The 21,155-nt window shown below is 49.9% G+C and overlaps 1 protein-coding gene across 6 annotated transcripts in view; it reads left to right on the forward strand.

The window, feature by feature from the left end:
• Positions 1–21,155, forward strand: part of TBXAS1 (thromboxane A synthase 1) — a 243,855-nt gene that overhangs the window by 218,660 nt on the left and 4,040 nt on the right. For all 6 annotated transcript variants that reach the window (XM_063708804.1, XM_055393221.2, XM_063708803.1 and 3 more), the window contains 2 exons: positions 10,584–10,675; positions 20,645–20,782. In XM_063708804.1, the coding sequence (XP_063564874.1) occupies positions 10,584–10,675; positions 20,645–20,782 (230 nt within the window). The remainder of the gene's footprint in view (positions 1–10,583; positions 10,676–20,644; positions 20,783–21,155) is intronic.

Genomic DNA, 21,155 nt, shown 5'->3' on the forward strand with positions numbered 1-21,155 from the left:
GTGGTCCTCTTTCTGTCTTTCTCTCAGCCACTTAGGAATGAAACCAGGGAATCCCTTTCATCTCTCTTCATTCCCTGACCCGTTAAATCCCAACACCCTCACCTCCCCTGGTAGAGCTTCCTTTATGACAGTGATTCTGAAATCCAGGCTGCATGTGATAATCCCTTGGGGGACTTCTAAAACAATACCAATTCCTGCACCCCAATCCAGACCAATTAAGTGGAAATGTTTTGGGATGGGCCCCAGCATCAATAGGGAACAGCCAAGATAGACAGCCACTGCTGATACGGCTTCTCTCTTTCAGCCCCTTTTCCCATTCTGACTACTGGCCTTGTGATTGGAGCGCCTCACTTTTGCCTGGACTATTGCAAGAACCTCGTGTCTTATTGACCTATTTCCCAACTCTTTCTACCTCAGCCATCCTACATGTCGTTGTCAGATCACACAAAGCCATTTTCAGTATGTTATCTTGACTCATCAAAAACCTCCAGTGGCTCCCTATTACCATAAAAATAAATCTGTGAATGAACAAATAAATGGTTTCCCAAATACAGAGTAAGTTCTATATGGCATAGAACCGTATCTTATCCCCTCTCTTTCCCTGCCCCTCACCCCACACACTCTGCTAATCAGATTAAATAGAGGGAACCAGGATCTGTGGGGTGAGCGAACAAAAGCATTTTCTCTGCAAATTAAATGTGGTCCACTCACTTCCCAGTGCAGAGAAAGTGGGCTAGGTGATTTAACTATCACTTACTTAGGGGCTTATTTCTTTCAACATCATATACAGTCAGCTGTGAATGTTCCATACTAATGGAAAAAACAGAATCCTAAATATTACCAAACAGCAGATAATTCAAAGACTCGAATCTAGTTGATGTTGGAATGCATTTTTGCTTATGAGTGCTGAGTGCTTGTGTCTGATAATTGGGGCAATTTTTAAAAATTAGGTAATTAGATGTGTTTTATTTGTTCCTATTTCCCCCTCCCCCCACTACACATACACACTATATGAATAAATAACTCAGCTCCCAAAACAATGCCCTATTTCTTTCTCTCAGTCCTTTCCTGGAATAGAGATAGTGGTTACATTTCAGAATATTAGCAAGGAAGGGAGAAGAAATTGGGGAGGAGCCGGCAGTTAGAGTAAATAGAAGAAACTAGGATGTCAACAGGCTGCTTTTCAACTGATGCACTGTTAAAATTTTAGGCAGTGTGAACAACCTGTCTGTCAAACTGTTTGCAATTTCTACTAAAGCTGAACATACACATCCCTCATGACCCGGCAGTGCCATGCCCAGATGTATACCCAACAGAAACCTGTACTCTGTTCACCAAAAGCCATAAGCAAGAATGTTCATAAGGCTTTATTCATAATGGCCCCCAACCTGGGAACAACACAAATGTCCATTGACAAGGAAAAGGATGGATAAATCCGGGCAGCTCACCCAATGGAGCACCAAATCACGAGGATGAACACACCACAACACACAACATGGGTGACTGTCACAGACATGAAACTGAGCAAAAGAAGGCAGACCAAAAAGCCTGCATGGAAATATTTCATTTATAGGAAGTTCAAGACAAAGAGGCAAAAGTAATCTCTCGTGTTAGAAGTCAAGACAGTGGTTACTATTGAGGGGCATGTGACCGGGAGAGGCCACGGGCGTGCTTCCAAGTGCTGGAAGGTTCTGTCTTGGTCTAAGTGCTGGTTACATAGGAATGCTTACGGTGTGAAAATTCATTGAGCTCTACGTTTTTGTTTGTGTCATATTTTTCCATATGCGTGTTATTCTTCCATAAAATGTACAAGAGGAAAGGAAGGGAGGGAAGGCTGGAGGGAGGGAAGGTAAGACCAGGTAGGCCCAGGTAATGGAAAAGGCTTGGAATTTGAAGACCTGGATTCAGTTCCAACTCTACCATTAACTGGCCGTGCGACCTGGGACAAGTCACTTCACCTCTCCAAATCTCTGGGTTTTTTTTCATCTATAAAATAGACAATAAAAGCTGCTCTACCTACCTCACAGTGTGGTTGTGAGGACCAAATGGTATAATGGATGTAAAAATCCATTGGTGAGCAATAAAGTGCTTCACAAGGCAAAACACTATTATTATTCTAGATCTCTGCAGACAGCAATTTCTGCAGCGGGTCAGCACTGTCAGTGAAGCTCAGCCCAGAGCCATCATGGAGAAGACTGATGCCCCGTGGGGTGTGTGTGTGTGTGCGCACGCAGCCTGGTTTATGTTTTTTCATTACATCTCTGCACCTAATCCCTTAATGGCCTGGGCCTCAGAGTACAAAAACACCTGGAATAATCCCTGCATTTTTTTGAGACGGGTTCTGTCCCCTTCTAAAGCAGGTATAAATAGATGCCATGTACACTCTCTTAATTACTTTTTCTTGAGTATGGATGAATTTCAACATCTAAATCTGCCAAATTATTGAAGCTAGCATGGAGAACTTTCTGGGCATTGGCCAGGGAAGCCAGCAATGTGGATGGAAAGATTTATCACCCCCTCTCGTAACCAAACCTCCATCGTATCTCCCTGCAAGCCTTGAAACTGCTCACTGGACCCACTCAGACAACAGAGCTATGGGATCTAGAAGGTGAAATGTCAGAGCTCAGAGAACCTCAGCTCCCTCCCAACCTTGCCATAAGAACTCAGGGCTGGCCGGGCGCCATGGCTTACGCCTATAATCCCAGCACTTTGGGAGGCCGAGGTGGGTGAATCACCTGACGTCAGGAGTTCAAGACCAGCCTGGCCAACATGGTAAAACCCTGTCTCTATAAAAATACAAAAACTACGTGGGCATGGTGGTGGGCGCCTGTAATTCCAGCTACTTGGGAGGCTGAGGCATGAGACTCGCTTGAACCCGGGAGGTGGAGGTTGCAGTGAGCCGAGATTGTGCCATTGCACTCCAGCCTGGGGGATAGAGCAAGACTCTGTCTCCAAAAAAAAAAAAAAAAAAATAGAACTCAGGGCTCCTCTTGGAAACCAGTTGCAAGGGTGAGGGGCTTTGCCTCTGGTTTATGGACAGAAGGGCAAAGCGAAGGTCACCCCATTTTCCACGGCTTGGTTTCATATTATAGTCCCACGGTCCCTGGAGAATCAGAGCGAATGGAAATCTTTATTCTTCATATGGCTGTATTGCCCCAAGCTGTCCTTGTGCTTAAGGGATTTCCAGCTCCGGCTTCTAGAGGGCAAGGGCCAGCATCACTTGGCCTACTTCTTAGTATAAGACCAAGTCTAGTGACAGCTGGGTAGGTATAACTACTACAGATGCTGCTGTTCCTACTGCTCTGAAGAACAAAACTGAAGCCACCTCTGCTTCTATTTCCTTTAACAACATAGAAAAATGATAATGTTTCTATTAGGTCCGTGAATCTCCAGGAAAAATCTTTGTGAAAGCAATGACATTTTTATTTTCTTTTTCTCATTTATACTCCAGATGACATCTGCACACACACCCAGTGTGTGGTGTATGTGTAGGTGTGTGACTGTGTGTGTGTGTCTAGCTTTCAGAGAAAATGATACACAAAATGATAAATACAGAAAAGAGATTAATAGGAGAGGGCAGTACTGTTATTTCCTACATAAAAGGATTTATCGATAGATTTCCCATAGAGTTAGTTCCCTAAACCATCAGGTTAATCTATTGTATTTAAATGTATTTAAATATTGGGCCAGGCACAGTGGCTTATGCCTGTGATCCCAGTACTTTAGGAGGCTGAGACTGAAGGATCACTGGAGTCCAGGAGTTCAAGACAAGCCTGGGCAACATATTGAGATATCCCCGCATCTCTACAAACAAACAAAAAACAATTAGACAGGCATGGTGGCTTGCACCTGTAGCCCCAGTTACTCTGGCGGCTGAGGCAGGAGGATCGCTTGAGCCCAGGAGTTCAAGGCTGTAGTGAGCTATGACAGCACCACTGCACTGTAGCCTGGGCCACAGAGCAAGAAAATAAACAAACACATATTGGTTTCTAGATCCTAAACTATAAGATGGAAAGACTAAGAGACCAAGAATCTTAGGAATAAAATTAGAAGTTACTGCCCATTGAAAATCAAATATATATGAAAAAGTCTCCCCCAAAATGAAGAAACTCTGGTTTGAGAATGTAAACCACTAGGTAAAGATTCTGTTTATTTTCTTTATTTCCATGTTTCCCAATATTTAATTTTCAACCCTCTAAGAGCAGTTATTTTATAAAATAAGTCCCAGCTGAAATGAATTTGATAGGATTTTAGAATTTCTTTCTCCCTTAACACATCCTATTAGCCTAGTTCAATAGAGAGAGCAGAGCGCCTCATGTTGAAATAAGCTTTCCCACCACTGAATGTGTTCAAACAGAAATATCACCTGCTTATGAGGTACTTCCCAGTTGCCAAAGACTTCCACCTTCATCTTCTTGTTCACTCTACTCTGCAAGATGGGTGGGACAGCATTACAGACGAGGAGACCTGTCGATACTGTCCTGACGACTGGCCCAAGGCCATGGCTAAGGGTTACAGACCCGGAACAGAACCCTGCCCTTTGCCTCCCTTGTGGGACCCAAGGCCAGGCCAAGGTCAGGGGGAGGGGCTGCAGGGGGGGTTCCTCATTGGGTGTGGACAGCACAGGTTGATTTTGAGGTTTCCCCCCAACTCTAATTCTCAGTAATTTGGCCTTTGAAACAGGAGGCAGAGAGAACCCTGGGGGATGGCTTTTCATGTTATCTTTTGGAAACATAGAAGCTTCAGGTGCTTCCTGGCTTGAAATAAGAGAATATTCTGCTCAGTCCCCCACATTTTTGTGACACTCCAGGCCCAGCAGACCCGCAGCACCCTCACTAGCTGTTGGTAACACTGGTGCCTGGAGGTGCTGACAGAGGACCGGGTGTGCCAAGGGCCTGTCGCCCAGGCTGTAGTGCAGTGGCACTATCTCGGCTCACCGCAACCTCTACCTCCCAGGCTCGAGCAATTTTCCTGCCTCAGCCTCCCAAGTAGCTGGGATTACAGGCGCCCACCACCACACCTGGCTATTTTCTATTTTGAGTACAGATGGGATTTCACCATGTTGCCCAGGCTGGTCTCGAACTCCTGGCCTCAAGTGACACCCCTGCCTCGGCCTCCCAAAGTGCTGAGATTACGGGCGTGAGCCACCGTGACTGGCCGATAAGAATTCTTTTCTAAACGTGACCACAATACCATTATCAACTAAAACCAAAATGAATGTTCATTCCTTGAGAGCATCAAATATCCTGTTGGATTCACAGTTCCCTGATTGATTCATATTTGTTTTAGGTTGGTTGCAGCAGCCTCTGAACAAGCCCATCCGCTTTTCACTGGCTTATTCTCACTCATCCTAAAAATCTCAGCCTGGACATTGTCGCTTCCTCCTCACAGAGTCCCTGATCCCAAATGTGGGTGATGTGTGTCTCTCATCTGTTCTCCCATCTCACCCTTATCCACTTGTTTGCATCCTGATAGACTGGAAGCTCCGAGAGGCTGGGACATGTCCGTGCATTTTAAAGTTACGTCTCCCGGGCCTAGCACAGTGCCTGGTGAATCTTGCTCGCCAATTCCATATGTATTCCTTGAATATGTAAATGAAGGATCTCCTAAACAGAACTGGTTTTGCATTCCTCATAAGCACATTCGATAACACTTTACACATCCATGTCATGATTTGTTTAGGAATCGGTTTTCTCAATGGACAGAGCCTTCTTGGACCCCCGGCACCTGCTCCCGCACCTGACCCATCCAAGGTGCCCATTGAGGGACTGCTGAATGAAAGAGGACACTTAGAATAAATTCTATGTTGAGACTTTGGGTTCACAGGCCTTCCTCTCTGGGCCTCATTTTTCTCCTCTCTGTCAATGAAGGATGACTGGGAGGATTTCCAAGGTCCTTTCCCGGGACGGGGAGTCCTCATTTAGCATGCGCTTGCTGCCCTCTGCTGGCAGAATTTGCTCAGGACCATTCTGTCCCTGCTATTCCTGAAAGCTGCAGACAAAGCCAGCAACTGCTGGGTGGACCAGCCAGTGAGTGGGATAGGGACTTGAGTTTTGTTGTCTCGCTGGTTCGACTAAGACATGGAGGTGTGTGCGTCCCTCCGCCTCATCCGTTCGCTCGTCAGGCGTGGAGAAGCGCTAGGGTAGGTCTCAGACAGACAGACGGAAAGACCTATGCCCCTGAGTGCACATTAGGACAGCCAGGGGGCTATAAAGGGAGAGCTGGTGCCCAGGCCCCACCTCAGACCAACACTGGGGAGTAGGGCCCAAGCATCCATCTATACTAAAACATATAAAAATCTGGCTGTTTCTGGCCGGGCGCGGTGGCTCACGCCTGTAATCCCAGCACTTTGGGAGGCCAAGGCAGGCGGATTGCCTGAGGTCAGGAGTTTGAGACCAGCCTGACCAACACGGTGAAACCTCATCTCTACTAAAAATACAAAAATTATCTGGGCGTGGTGGTGGGCGTCTGTAGTCCCAGCTACTCGGGAGGCTGAGGCAGGAGAATTGCTTGAACCCAGGAGGCGGAGTCTGCAGTGAGCTGAGACCGGACCATTGTACTCCAGCCTGGGCAACAAGAGCGAAACTCCGTCTCAAAAAAAAAAAAAAAAAAAAAAGCTGGCTGTTTCTAACATGCCGTGCAGCCACATGGAGAACTGCTGAACCAAGACGATCTTTACATATGTATCTTTTTGTTTGTTTGCTTTTTTGAGATGGAGTTTTGCTCTTGATGCCTAGGCTGTGATCTCAGCTCACTGCAACCTCCACCTCCCGGTTCAAGCGATTCTCCTGCCTCAGCCTCCAGGGTGGCTGGGATTACAGGCACCCACCACCATGCCCAGTTAATTTTTTGTACTTTTAGGAGAGACAGGGTTTCATCATGTTGGCCAGGCTGGTCTTGAACTCCTCACCTCAGGTGATCCACCCACCTCGGCCTCCCAAAGTGCTGGGATTACAGGCGTGAGCCACTGCACCTGGCCTACATGTGTATCTTGATCTAAGAGCCTAGAAGCACAGTTAAAAAAAAAAAAAAAGCCCATCTGGAGAAAGAGTAAAGACTTTGATTTTCTAATACAAAATTTGCTTAGCCTATCTTTAAAAATTTTCTTTCTTTGACAAACCGTGATAACTTACAAGCCATACGGTTTTCTTCAGGGAACCAACACCATTTACCCATTAGGGGTGCTGCTCCCAGATCCAGTTTTTCTTTTTGAGATATAGTTCCCTATTTTTGTGTACCGCACCTCTGTTTCTTGTTTGATACATGCATATTCCTGCATTTGTTAAGATTCGTTTGGTTGCAGACAATGGAATTCAGAATGTTGCTAACTTCAGCCGCAAGTGAGAACTTGTTGGAAGGGACCAAGATGCCACCCACAGGGCTACCTGCCAGGAGCAGATGGCAACAGGAACTGGAACTCTATGGGGCACCAAGAAATGGTCTCTCTGTCCTTTGCTTCTGCTTTGTTGTATACATCTGATTCATTTCTTCTTTCTTGAGGCCAACTGCTGTTTTCTGCTCGTTAATCCACAAGGCCGAATATGGCCAACAATGGGGTCTCCACTTCCCTGTGTTCAATCGCCACCTGCTGGAGAAAAACTTTTTTCTTTGTCCCAGATCCAGATTTCCAGACTGGTCCCTTTGGGCCAGTCAATCTTGGCCTGCAGGGCTGGCTACAGGATCTGTGAGGCCCAGTGAGAAATAAAAGCGTGGTAGCCTTTCTTCCCAAAGCGGGGGGACGGGTCCATCGTGGTACTCAGCGAGCTTCTTTGTTTCTTCTGCAGTCTCTTTTTTGACTTGTCATGGTGCTTTTTATTTTCCATTTACTGTTGTTCTAAGTAAAGAAAACTCAATGTTAAATTATTAGCAAGCATTTTACCATTCATCTTTATACCAAACAATGCCAGTTTTAAATGTAAATTTCAGAGCGTTTAACTCATATGCAGAACCACTGAAATTACCCAATTGGTGTTTGTGACTTGTTGGCCAGAAGAGACAAACACAAACCAAACTCATAAAGATTGGAAGGAGGAAGACAAGGTGCCTCCAGGTTTGCCCAAGGGGAATGCTCTTTCAGGCCTGGACATACTGGATGAGCGGGGGGAGTCCAGACCCTTCCAGGCATCCAAGGGCCCTGTCAGCCACCAGACACATGCACTGAGACCCAGCCAGGGAGGCAGGATCTAGGGAAATTGGTCCAGCTGTCTCCCCTTTCCACAGCCTTCCCCAGCCAGCCACAGCAGACTAACCTCCAAGGATCTCTAAACCTCTGTGCTATGACGCCCTCAGTACCTGGGCTAGGGGTGGGCAGAGGTTTGCCCCCATCGAGACACAGCCTCCGGCCAGCCCCGCCACATACACTGTGTGCTGCCAGCCTAGGGCAGGGACGGCCACCACCATGCCCACCCGAGGTGCTGCAGGGTGCATGCACCCTATCCTGGCCCTCTCTGTGCCTGTACCCAGGACCCTGTGAAGTGTGGACAGCAACAGTGGCCATAGGTCAGGGCAGAAAGGGGGAAGCCAGGTGGAGAGCACAGGCAGCTGAGAGCTGGTCGTGGGAGGCAGCCACAGGTGGAGCCATGCATAAGCCAGGCTTCCAAAGCACAGATTCAAAGATAAAGTTACGTCCGGGTGCAGTGGCTCACGCCTGTAACTCCAGCACTTTGGAAGGCCGAGGCAGGCGGATCACTTGAGGTCAGAAGTTGGAGACCAACCTGGCCAACATGGTGAAACCCCATCTCTACTAAAAATACAAAAGTTAGCCAGGCATGGTGGCAGATGCCTGTAATCCCAGCTATTTGAGAGGCTGAAGCAGGAGAATCACTTGAACCCGGGAGGTGGAGGATGCAGTGAGCCGAGATCACACCACTGCACTCCAGCTTGGGCGACAGAAAAAGACTCTGTCTCAAAAAAAAAAAAAAAAAAAAAAAAAAAAAAAAAGATAAAGCTATGAAGACTCTCAAGACAGCGCCACAGAGGATTAACCCCCGCACAGAGCCCTTCTCATTGGTTACTTGCTCAGCCAGCTGCCCCAGTGGCCTGTGATGGGAGTGGGAAGTGTGGGGTTGGGTGATAACCTTCTAAAGTTAGAACCGTTCCCAGAAATGCAGATGGGAGAGCTTTGGGAAAACCATCCAAACCTTGTTATTTTTTATGACAAAGTAGGAATGCCACCCTGGCCCTCTAAATTCATAAACAGTCACAGACATGGGATTAAACTACATATAATTTCTGCAACGTGGCTTATAGGCATCATTAAACAGCTGCATTATGTTGAATGGCTATGTCATCATAGATTAGCTACGATACTGGCTATGAACTTCAAGACTCCATGTGTCCTGGCCCCTGCCCTTCCACCCCTCTGACCTGAGATGCAGTTCTAACAGGTTCCCGGGTGACGCTGCTGCTGCTGACCCTTGCCCATCCCGGAGCTCACTTTGAGAGCTGGCTGAGATCCCAGGCAGGGTGGCCGGTGGCTGCTCCAGGGCTGTGAAGGGCTCCCCCTGCAGACGGAGGAACTAGGCCTCCCAGCGCCTGTAACTGGAACGTTGGCGGCTTCAGAATGCACTTTCCCTGGAGGCCGGCCTCCTGCTGCTCTGGGAAAAAGAGGGAACAGAAGAAAGCAATCCGCCACCTTGGGGACTCCTCCTGGATTAGCATTATCTAGGTGAAGAAAGTGAGACCATCACCTACCAACCAGATAACTCATTCCACCTCTGTGGGCAAACTGGCAGAGCAGCAAATAAGCTTCCTTAATCCCAGTGCACCCACGCCCTGCTCAAGAGCTCATGGGCACGTGTTCATCTTCAGGCCAAAGATGGGGAGCCAGGGAGTGACAGACTGTCACTCCAGAAGAGTCACCCAGGGGGTGTTAGGATCCCCACATTTGCAGCCCCTGAAATCTAATCAGTATTTTCCACCTGTTCCTAATCTGACCTGTGCAAATGGAATCTCATTGGAACTTGCATTTTTCATTATAGTAACTCATATGGCCTCTGTGTTTCGCCTGTTCATAGCCTTTGACCATTTTTCTAGCTAGTTGTCTTTTCCTACTGATTGATAGTAGCTCTTTGGTTTTTGTTACTGTTAATCCTTTATAGATGTTGCAAACTTTTTTATTTGCTATTTCACTATGTGCCTTTTGACTTCATAATGTGCCATGACTACCCATGTGACAGGCTCTTTGAGCCTCAGTTTTCTCATCTAAGAGATGGGGAAACAGTCGCCACACTGGCTTAGTGGAGGATCAAATGAGGTAACATCCATGCTGCACTTGGTCGGCCACATCGTCAGCTCCCAATAAATGCTGGCAGCTGTGGTTGCCCCTGCAGTTTTAGAACCAAACTTCTCTGTATTACAAAGACCCCTGAGCCCCAGGCTAGCACCGTGAAATATAATAAGCACAATAGAACCACTGAGCGCCAATCAGATGCAATTTGGGTCATACTGACTTTCCATTTTGTGGGGTTTCTGTTTAAATGTTTGCCAAAGTTGGAAACGAGATTGAAATTTAAGGAAAAGACAAAATGCTGTGAGATTTGGGCTAACACGAACTTCTCCCTTTGTCACGACCCCTCCATCAGATGGCCCCTGAGTTCTGCAGCCTCGAGGAAGGCCTGCCCTATCTGGACATGGTGATTGCAGAGACGCTGAGGATGTACCCGCCAGCTTTCAGGTGTGTGGTAGCCCCCTCCCCTGCCCGAGTCCCCACCCCCTACCCCTACCCCCTGCCCCAGCCTGCAGGTCAGGGCCCTCCTCCATCAGTTACCACTTGTGTTTCTGGAGGGCAACACCTGAGTCCTGGGTTCCTTTGTATCCCCTTGGCACCTCAGATATCTGGCCCGCTTTCCTACAGGTTAACAACCTTCTCAAAGCTTCACTGGCATTTTCTTAACACCGCCTTCCTCCCCAGCCCAAGCCGGCCCTTTGGTCTCCTAGCCTTTGCTGGCTTTTGCCATTTCCCCTGCCTGTTCATTCATTCATTCATTCATTCATTCATTCATTCATTCATTCAGCAATTGTTTATTGAGCATCTACTCTGTGCCAAGCATTGGGAAATCAGCTGTATATAAAACAGATAAAAGTCCCTGACTGATCTTGGAGCTGGCATTCAGACAGTAGGGGACTGTCTGAGTCCTGGGAGCTCCTTCCTGCCATCCAACACCCCCAGCTGTCCCATCCTGGAGCTCCAACACGACTCACCCTCCAAAACGTCTCACCGCCCCTCAAGACGTCTGTGTTGGGCTTGCCTCACCTGGTCCTCCCTGCCCTTCCTCCTCAGCACTTTGAGCTGTAACTATACACTTCATGTTATATTCTTGGACACATATCTGCCACTCCATGACATTTCACTAATGTACACACCAACCAGCCGGTCACACCAACCTGTGGGTATCTTGAGAGCAAAACCAACTGTTGTGCTTTGTTCAAACTCTCCCAAACAAGGCACTCCATAGAGAAGGGCATCTTAATTCATGTCCCCAGACCCCTACAGAGAGTGAAATAACAGCCAGATTTCAGGCTCTAGAAACAGAAGCAACACAAAGCATTAACCGTATGTGATAAATTCCACTCAACACTTTTATGAATTAACAGATCACATAAACCATATGGAAATACCTTTCGCCATTTTTAAAGACAATATGTGGATGATTTGAGGGTATCTCAAAACGATATTTCAACACAAAAGCATTACAAAGAATGCAATTGTAGACATTGTCCAAATGTTCAAGTCCAGAAGCAAATACAGAAAATTCCGGTGGCGTGATTCGAACTGCATTGTCCTCAAGCACACAAGGTTTTGGGTCTCAGTGTGGAAGCAGGCCAGTCACTCAGGGGCTCTGTGGCCCCTCTCCCCATGCCAGCATTAAGACCCGATGTGCAGCCCTTCCCTGATCTCCTTCGGAGCCTCTTGCAAACTGTCATCCAATTCTTTCTTTTATTCTTTTTTTTTTTTTTTTTTTTTTGAGATGGAGTCTTGCTCTGTCGCCCAGGCTGGAGTGCAATGATGTGATCTTGGCTCACTGAAACTTCTGCCTCCTGGGTTCAAGAGATCCTCCTGTCTCAGCCTCCCAAGTAACTGGGATTACAGGTGCCCGCCACTATGCCCGGCTAATTTTTTGTATTTTTAGTAGAGACGGGTTTTCACCACGTTGGCCAGGCTGGTCTCAAATTCCTGACCTCAGGTGATCTGCCTGCCTTGGCCTCCCAAAGTGCTGGGATTACAGGCGTGAGCCACCACTCCCAGCCTTATTTTTTTCATAATTGATACCCAGCTTTCTTCCAAGGGGATTGTGGGCGGCTGGTGTACATGTTAAAATGAAGTTCAAGATAAAGCATTCAGGGATCAAATAGAACAAAGGCCATTTAAAGGAAAGAAGGCCTTACAGGGCCCCAGAGTTGGCTGGTAGCTGGGGTCCAGCTGTGGCTTGGTGACCAGGGCTCCTGGCCAAGAGGGAGAGCAGCCAAGCCAAACAGGTGTGTTCTCCAGCAAGAGGACAGCACAGAAACTGATCAATGGACACAGTACTTCCTGGACCTAAACTCAGCCACGAATCCATCAGACAAAACCTTATATAGCTGTCATGTTGAATAACAAAGGGATTAGGCTCTTCAACACGAAAATGCAGTGGCCGATTCTCCACTGACCCGTTATAAACAGCAGAGCAGAAAAGGAAGTTGGTGCAGGCGGACCAGGAAGCTGGTGATCTCACCTGAGGACCAGACAGAAACTAGAGAACCTGGATGAAGTAGTTAGAATTCATCTAACAGGTCTAGAGGGCACGTCAGAAGACCATCTCGGCCCTGGCCTTGGTTTACTGCGTGATCGTGAGCCTCATGCTGCTCCATGCGTCTCCTTCCTACGGGTTAAATGGGGACACACACCTGCTTGGCTGGCCCTGCAGAAGCAGGCAAGAGGCAGTGGGTGGCACAGGTGGAACTGCAGTGCCCGCTCAGCTGCATGCAGCATGATGTGTGCAGGGAGGAGCGCCGGCACTGGTCGGACAGTGGAATGGACAGCTTCCATCCAGCCTCGCTCTCCTGAGCCGCTCCTTCCCCACACATGCCCCACACCTGCCCCACACCTCCCCCACACCTGCTCCACACCTGCTACACACCTCCATGCCCACCCCACACCTGCCCCACACCTCCACACCTGCTCCACACCTGCCCCACACCTCCACACCTGCTCCACACCTGCCCCACACCTCCATGCTGGCCCCACACCTCCACACCTGCCCCACACCTCCACACCTGCCCCACACCTGCCCCACACCTCCACACCTGCCCCACACCTGCCCCACACCTCCATGCTGGCCCCACACCTCCACACCTGCCCCACACCTCCACACCTGCTCCACACCTGCCCCACACCTCCATGCTGGCCCCACACCTCCACACCTGCCCCACACCTCCACACCTGCCCCACACCTCCACACCTGCCCCACACCTCCACACCTGCCCCACACCTCCACACCTGCTCCACACCTGCCCCACACCTCCATGCTGGCCCACACCTCCACACCTGCCCCACACCTGCCCCACACCTCCACACCTGCCCCACACCTGCCCCACACCTCCATGCTGGCCCCACACCTCCACACCTGCCCCACACCTCCACACCTGCCCCACACCTCCACACCTGCCCCACACCTGCCCCACACCTGCCCCACACCTCCACACCTGCCCCACACCTCCACACCTGCCCCACACCTCCACACCTGCCCCACACCTCCACACCTGCCCCACACCTCCACACCTGCCCCACACCTCCACACCTGCCCACCTCCACACCTGCCCCACACCTCCACACCTGCCCCACACCTCCACACCTGCCCCACACCTCCACACCTGCCCCACACCTGCCCCACACCTCCACACCTGCCCCACACCTCCACACCTGCCCCACACCTGCCCCACACCTCCACACCTGCCCCACACCTCCACACCTGCTCCACACCTGCCCCACACCTCCACGCTGGCCCCACACCTCCACACCTGCCCCACACCTCCACACCTGCCCCACACCTCCACACCTGCCCACCTCCACACCTGCTCCACACCTGCCCACCTGCTCCACACCTGCCCCACACCTGCTCCACACCTCCACACCTGCCCCACACCTCCACACCTGCCCCACACCTCCACACCTGCCCACCTCCACACCTGCTCCACACCTGCCCACCTGCTCCACACCTGCCCCACACCTGCTCCACACCTGCTCCACACCTCCACACCTGCCCCACACCTCCACACCTGCTCCACACCTGCCCCACACCTGCTCCACACCTGCCCCACACCCGCTCCACACCTGCCCCACACCTCTACACCTGCCCCACACCTGCCCCACACCCGCCCCACACCTCCATGCCAGCCCCACACCTGCCCCACACCTCCATGCCGGCCTCACACCTGCCCCACACCTCCACACCTGCCCCACACCTGCCCCACACCTCCACACCTGCTCCACACCTGCCCTACACCTCCACACCTGCCCCACACCTGCCCTACACCTCCACACCTGCTCCACACCTGCCCTACACCTCCACACCTGCTCCACACCTGCCCTACACCTCCACACCTGCTCCACACCTGCCCCACACTCACCCCACACCCGCTCCACACCCGCTCCACACCCGCTCTGCACCTGCTTCACACCTGCTCCACACCCACACCACACCCGCCCCACACCTGCCTCACAGCTGCTCCACACCTGCCTCACACCCACACACCTGCCCCACACCCGCTCCACACCCGCCCCACACTGCTCCACACCCACACCACACCCACCCCACACCTGCCCCGCACCCGCCCCACACCTGCCTCACACCTGCCCCACACCTGCCCCACACCCGCTCCACACCCACCCCACACCTGCCCCACACCTTCCCCACACCCACCCCACACCCGCCTCACACCCGCCCCACAGCTGCCTCACACCCTCCCCACACCTGCCCCACACCCGCTCCACACCCACACCACACCCGCCCCACACCTGCCTCACAGCTGCTCCACACCTGCTCCGTGGGCATTTTTCACCCTATCAGCTCTGCTGGCTTTTCTTATTGATCACCAGATATGAGAGAGACAAGGTGTCACAATTCTCACCCAGACCAGAGGACAATCTGCTTCTGCTCAAAGGATTTGGGGGTGAATGTAGGGAGAGTGAGCATTTTTATTTTATTATTTTATTTCATCTCAAAAAGCGTGTTGACTTTTCCCAAGTGCTGACACAACTTGGACTTATTCATAAAAGAAAATCAGAATCGCCCTTGTGGGAAACACAGCAGCCCTGTCTGAGCGCCACTGAGGTGACTCCCGGATGCTGTGCGGTGCAGTTCTGAAGCTTCTGTTGATCTCTTACGTGGTTCAGTCTACGGGGAAGGGAAGGCCCTATTTTCCAGCTTCCAGGGGGTCTGCCTCCAGGTCCAGGCTGTTTCCAGAAAAGATGAACAAGCAGGGTGCCAGGGAACAGCTTCATCTGACCCCTTTGGAACTGCGGGTACAGACATCACAAACCCCAGCTGCCTGCCCTGGTTTCAGTGCTGGTGTTTGCTACCAGCTCCAAGCACATATAATTGCATTAGCAGCTTAGCATCTCAATGGGTTCTCCACGCCCTGGCCTTTTTCTGTTCCTGTCTGTTACATGAAAGGCTCATAACAGAGAGAGGGAGCAGCAAGAAGCCACAGGCTGCTCTTAATCTCTTACGGGCAGGAACAGGGCATAACAGTAATTACTGTAATCATTGCATTTCCTCTAGGATATTTAGGGAAGTCCAATCCTACAGCTTGAAGTAAAATCCAGCATAGAATTATTTTGAATTTTTAATTATTTATATTGCCAAAATAGCATGCTTATACAAAAAAAAAAAAAAAAAAAAAACAGTCCTGGCCGGGCGTGGTGGCTCACATCTGTAATTCCAGCACTTTGGGAGGCAAGGAGGGAAGATCACTTGAGTTCAGGAGTTCAAGACCAGCCTGACCAACATGGTGAAACTCTGACTCTACTAAAAATACAAAAATTAGCCGGGCATGGTGGCAGAAACCTGTAATCCCAGCTACTCGGGAGGCTAAGGCAGGAGAATTGCTTGAATCTGGGAGGCGGAGGTTGCAGTGAGCCAAGATAGTGCCACTGCACTCCACCCTGGGCGGCAGAGCGAGACTCTGTCTCAAAAAAAAAAACAAAAAAACAGTTCCCTAAACAATGAAGAATAAAAAAAAAAAGAAAAAAAAAAAAGGCCCCCTGCCATTCTCCAACCCAATCCCATCCCCTAGAGAAGAGAAACACAGAAATTTAAGTATTCTTCTAGAAATGTTACGTTCATATACAAGCATATATAGTCTACCCTTTAAAAGTAAAGCATAAATGAGATTGTGCCATTGCCCTTGGGTAAAATGAACAATCTGATCAAATATTTTCCTCTCTGGGAGAAGAAGCTATCGGTAGAGACATAGACAACAGGGAACAGATTTTCAAACCCAAATTTCCTTCCCTCACCAGGACTCACTCAGAGGAGCCAAATTAACAAAGAAAGTAGAAGGCTGTCTGCCAAGGACCAGGGAGAGGGGAGGGGAGGGAGTTAGTGTTTAAGGGATCCAGAATTTCAGTGGAGGAAGAGGAAAAAGGTCTGGAGATGGATGGCAGTGCTGGTTGCACAATGAATGTACTAAAACCACAGAACTGCACACTGAAAAATGGTTCAAATGGTCCATTTTATGTTCTCTCTCTCTCTCTCTCTCTCTATATATATATATATATATCCACAATGAAATAATAAACAGGTGAGCAGATAAATAACTAAATAAACCCAGCCTCACCAGGACCAATTCTGATGTTCCAATATTCCAGAATTATCATGGCAGCTGATGGACGGTTTGAGCCTGTCCTCATTAGATGTTCTCATGTCCTGTGTTAAGGACTTAAGACTCAGAAGATTTTTCATGGATTCCAGGCACTTGGGAGTGGTAGACAGGAGCAGGAGTGGGAGCCCGTGTACGGGATTCATTAGGGAAACAGAACTTTGCTACGTAGGGAGGGTATCTCGAGGACAAGCCTTGACAGAGGGTGTGACAAGCGTCTCCTCCCAACCCCCATGTTACCTGGGATAGGAAATGGCCTGAAGTCTGGAAGGTAGGAGGCAGGAAGTGGGGCTTGGTTTTCTTGCTGTGAGCCAGATCTGTTGGAGTGGGATAATGCTGAAGTCAGAGAGAGACTTCTCAATCGAACCCTATAGTCACAAAAGTAGTTGGGAAGGGGGTGGGCTGAGAGGTGCAGGGAGGTGATAAAGAGAAGCTGGGGCTGTAATTCTGCCCTCGTCCTAAAAGGCTCTATCTCATCCTTTAAAATCCCAAATCACCTGTAACCAGAACTTTTTTTTTTTTTTTTTTTTGAGACAGAGTCTCGCTCTGTCGCTCAGGTGTACAGTGGTGCGATCTCAGCTCACTGCAACCTCCTCCTCCCGGGTTCAAGCGATTCTCATGCCTCAGCCTCCTGAGTAGCCGGGACTACAGGCGCACGACACCATGCCTGGCTAATTCGGGTATTTTTAGTAGAGACGGGGTTTCACCATGTTGGCCAGGCTGGTCTCCAGCTCCTGACCTCAGGTGATCCACACACCTCTGCCTCCCAAGGTGCTGGGATTACAGGCATGAGCCACCACACACCCGGCCATGACCAGAACTCTTGAGAGCGTGTGCTCAACACTCGAAGTCCAAAAGTCTACCCAAGTTCAGGAAGAGAGCGGTTCTTCACCTCTCCACCTCGAATTTTGTTTCTAGAATGTTGCATGTAGGTCTGAAGAGTGACAGCACATTTATTTAACAGGAACTCAAAGCCAGCAGATCAGGAAAGGACACTTATAAGGTTTGGAGTTTGGGCTACAGAGGTTTAAAGTAGGTCTTTTGTGGCAAGGAATATTTGAAATTGGGCAAGATGAGTGAGCTGAGATCACGCCACTGCACTCCAGCCTGGGCAACAGAGCGAGACTCCATCTCAAAAAAAAAAAAAAAGAAATTGGGGCAAGATGTATGACATAACAATTTAGGAATGAGTGAATACAGGTAGGTGAGTTGAAGGGAGTTCTGACAGGTAAGACTGTTGTCTGGCAAGTGAACTGTTTGCTCACGCAAGCAAACCATTGTCCTGATAGGAAAGCGGTTTGCTCAGACAAATTAGTTTGCATTAATTTCCTGAAGCCAACAGTGAAGCTGTTTCTTGGTTCAGAGGTTTATCTTCCTCGGCAAGAATTTTCTGGAGCAGAGAGGAAGTCACTGACACAGGTGGTCTCGATGCTCACTCCAAGAGTTGAGTTGTGTGGCTCCAGGTAGACTCATTTCCCAGGGTCACCTGCTGGGCCATAATCAACAAGGTACAAGCTTAAGAGAGCCATGCCGGGATTTCAAGTTGCAAGGAAGAGAGATTCAATGGTGCTTTCTTGAGTCACGGGTGTTGGTTGTAAGAAACTGGTGGAGGTAAGGAAGCTAGAACTCTCCCAGGAACCAGGAACGGCTCTCACTGGCAGGCCTCACGGAGGAGACCCAAGCTGGGGGACTGGAAGGTGGTTCAGATTGTTCACAAGCTGCAGTGGCTCCAGCAGTCAGATTGGGGTGTGATCTCACAGCACCAGGAGCCCTGAACACCAGCCTGAGGCTCAGCCCTGAAGGCAGCTTGACCAGGCAAACCTGGAGACTGCATCAACACCAGCAGCCTCCAACACACCTGACCTGCTCATGGCCTTAATCCCAAACCCAGGTCCTAAACTACCTCTCACTGTGCATTGCAAGTCACTGCCCATCTTCCTGGCTTCTGATCTGCTGCCTTCTCCGATTCATGGCCTCACTTCACCCACTGATTGCCCTTGACTTTGAGCTACAGGTTTCACCAGCTAACTGTGACTCTAGCCTCAGCTCTGGGGCCATACAGCCTCAAGCACCTGGGTCTTGCCCCAGCTCCAGCTCCCTGTTCTAGGCAGCCCATCCTTGGGAAGAAGCAGACAAAACTGCATGTCAGAGACATGGCTCTGGTTGTCATGAGAAGACTGGATTGCAAAGAGGTCAATGAGAGACGAGAATCTAAACTAAGGAGATGGCAGTAAAACTGGAGAGATGGCACCATACGAACGACCAGTGATGAATCTGCAGACGGGGAGAGACGAGTACAGGATGGCTTCTGGTTTCCGGCTTTCTCAAGCCTGTGTGGGAAACAGAAGGAGGAGAAGATTCTGATGACCTGCTGCTGCTCAGGCCGACTTCGAGGATTCTGTGGACCACCCGGGGAAGAGGCCGAGTCTGTGGGTAGAAATTGGAACCTGGGGTTCAGGCTGGGGCTGAGGTAGGAGGCTTAGGAGATAATGGAAGTTGAATCTGGGAGGGCAGACGAAATCCCTGGGAAGTGCCAGGATTTAAGAGGCTGGTGGATGAAGAAGAGCCTGCCAATGAGGGAGAAATCAAGGAAAGAAATGTGTGTGTGCATGTGTGTGTGTGTCTGAGAGAGACAGACACACACACAGAGAATGGTAAAGATGATGGACACAGGCCAGGTGCAGTGGCTCATGCCTGTAATCCCAGCACTTTGGGAGGCCGAGGCAGGGGATCACTTGAGGTCAGGAGTTCGAGACCAGCCTGACCAACATGGTGAGACCACCCCCCATCTCTACTAAAAACACAAAAATTAGCCAGGCCTGTTGACACACACCTGTAGTCTGAGCTACTCGGGAGGCTGCGGCAGAAGAATTGCTTGAACCTGGAAGGCAGAGGTTGCAGTGAGCAGAGATTGTGCCACTCCAGCCTGGGTGACAGAGCAAAGACCCTGTCTCAAAAAAAAAAAAAAAAAGAAGAAGAAGAAGAAGAAAGAAGGAGGAGGAGGAGAAGAAGAGGAGGAGGAGGAGGATGCAGCAAAAAACAGCAGGTGAATCTGGGTAAACGATACATGGGTATCTAATGTACTATTCTTCAACTTTTCTGTAAGTTCAGAATTATTTCCTAATGAAAATTAAAACAGAAAAACAAACAAACCAAAGAAATGTGCAAGAGGAAGACAATCAATGACATAGACAGACCAAGTCAGATGAAGACTGAGGAATATTCATCAGATGTACCCATAAATGTTCTTTGGGGATCTTGGCATGGGGACCATCCACAGGAGGGAGGGGACAGATGCCAGGCAGCAGGGCTAGTCAGTGAAATGGGAGGAGAGGGAGCGAGAGGGTGAGCAAGGGCTATTTTAAGAGGCTTGGCTGTGAATGGGAAGATAGGATAGGCTGTGGCCCAGGAATGACCCTCCAAGCCCCCACTATGAAAGCAATCCTTCCAAAGCACTTTGCACCCCAACATGGGGCACAAGAGGGGCCCTTTGATGCTTGACAAATGGATGCATGAAGGGATGGATGAGTACATTTTCATCAAGGACCAAGCGAGCCTAGCCTTGGGGCTGCAGGCTCCTGGGCAGTGAGTGGTAATGCGGTGGGGGCTTGGTCACCCTGGGAAGGGGGCTGAGCAGGGGGTCCTCTGTCCTCAGCCTCATTCCACACACCATGCTGCCTGCCCCTGATCCCCTTCACACTCAGACTCTGCCTGCCCAGCACGCCCCAAGCTCTGCTCCTCATCTCTTCTCTGTACCCACCCCCCGACCTGGTGTTTCCCTCAGATTCACACGGGAGGCAGCTCAGGACTGCGAGGTGCTGGGGCAGCGCATCCCCGCAGGCACTGTGCTAGAGATGGCCGTGGGTGCCCTGCACCATGACCCTGAGCACTGGCCAAGCCCAGAGACCTTCAACCCTGAAAGGTGAGTACTGCCCCTTTTAAAAAGCTCTGAAGGGATGTGAGTGTGTGGGATAGAAATTTACCAGTGGAGGCAGCAGCCGGGAGGCACAGACTTAGCAAAATTGTCCCCAAATAGTCAAAAGTTATGGCAATTCAGATAGATGTTTGCAAGACATAATTTCCAAAGGAAATAATTATACCATTTTTTAGCCACGCGCGGTGGCTCATGCCTGTAATCCCAGCACTTTGGGAGGCCAAGGTAGGCGGATCACAAGGTCAGGAGATCGAGACCACCCTGGCTAACACGGTGAAACCCCATCTCTACTAAAAATACAAAAACTTAGCTGGGTGTGGTGGCGGGCACCTGTAGTCCCAGCTACTTGGGAGGCTGAGGC

Source organism: Gorilla gorilla, chromosome 6 (genome assembly GCF_029281585.2).
Source record: "Gorilla gorilla gorilla isolate KB3781 chromosome 6, NHGRI_mGorGor1-v2.1_pri, whole genome shotgun sequence".
NCBI lineage: Eukaryota > Metazoa > Chordata > Mammalia > Primates > Hominidae > Gorilla > Gorilla gorilla.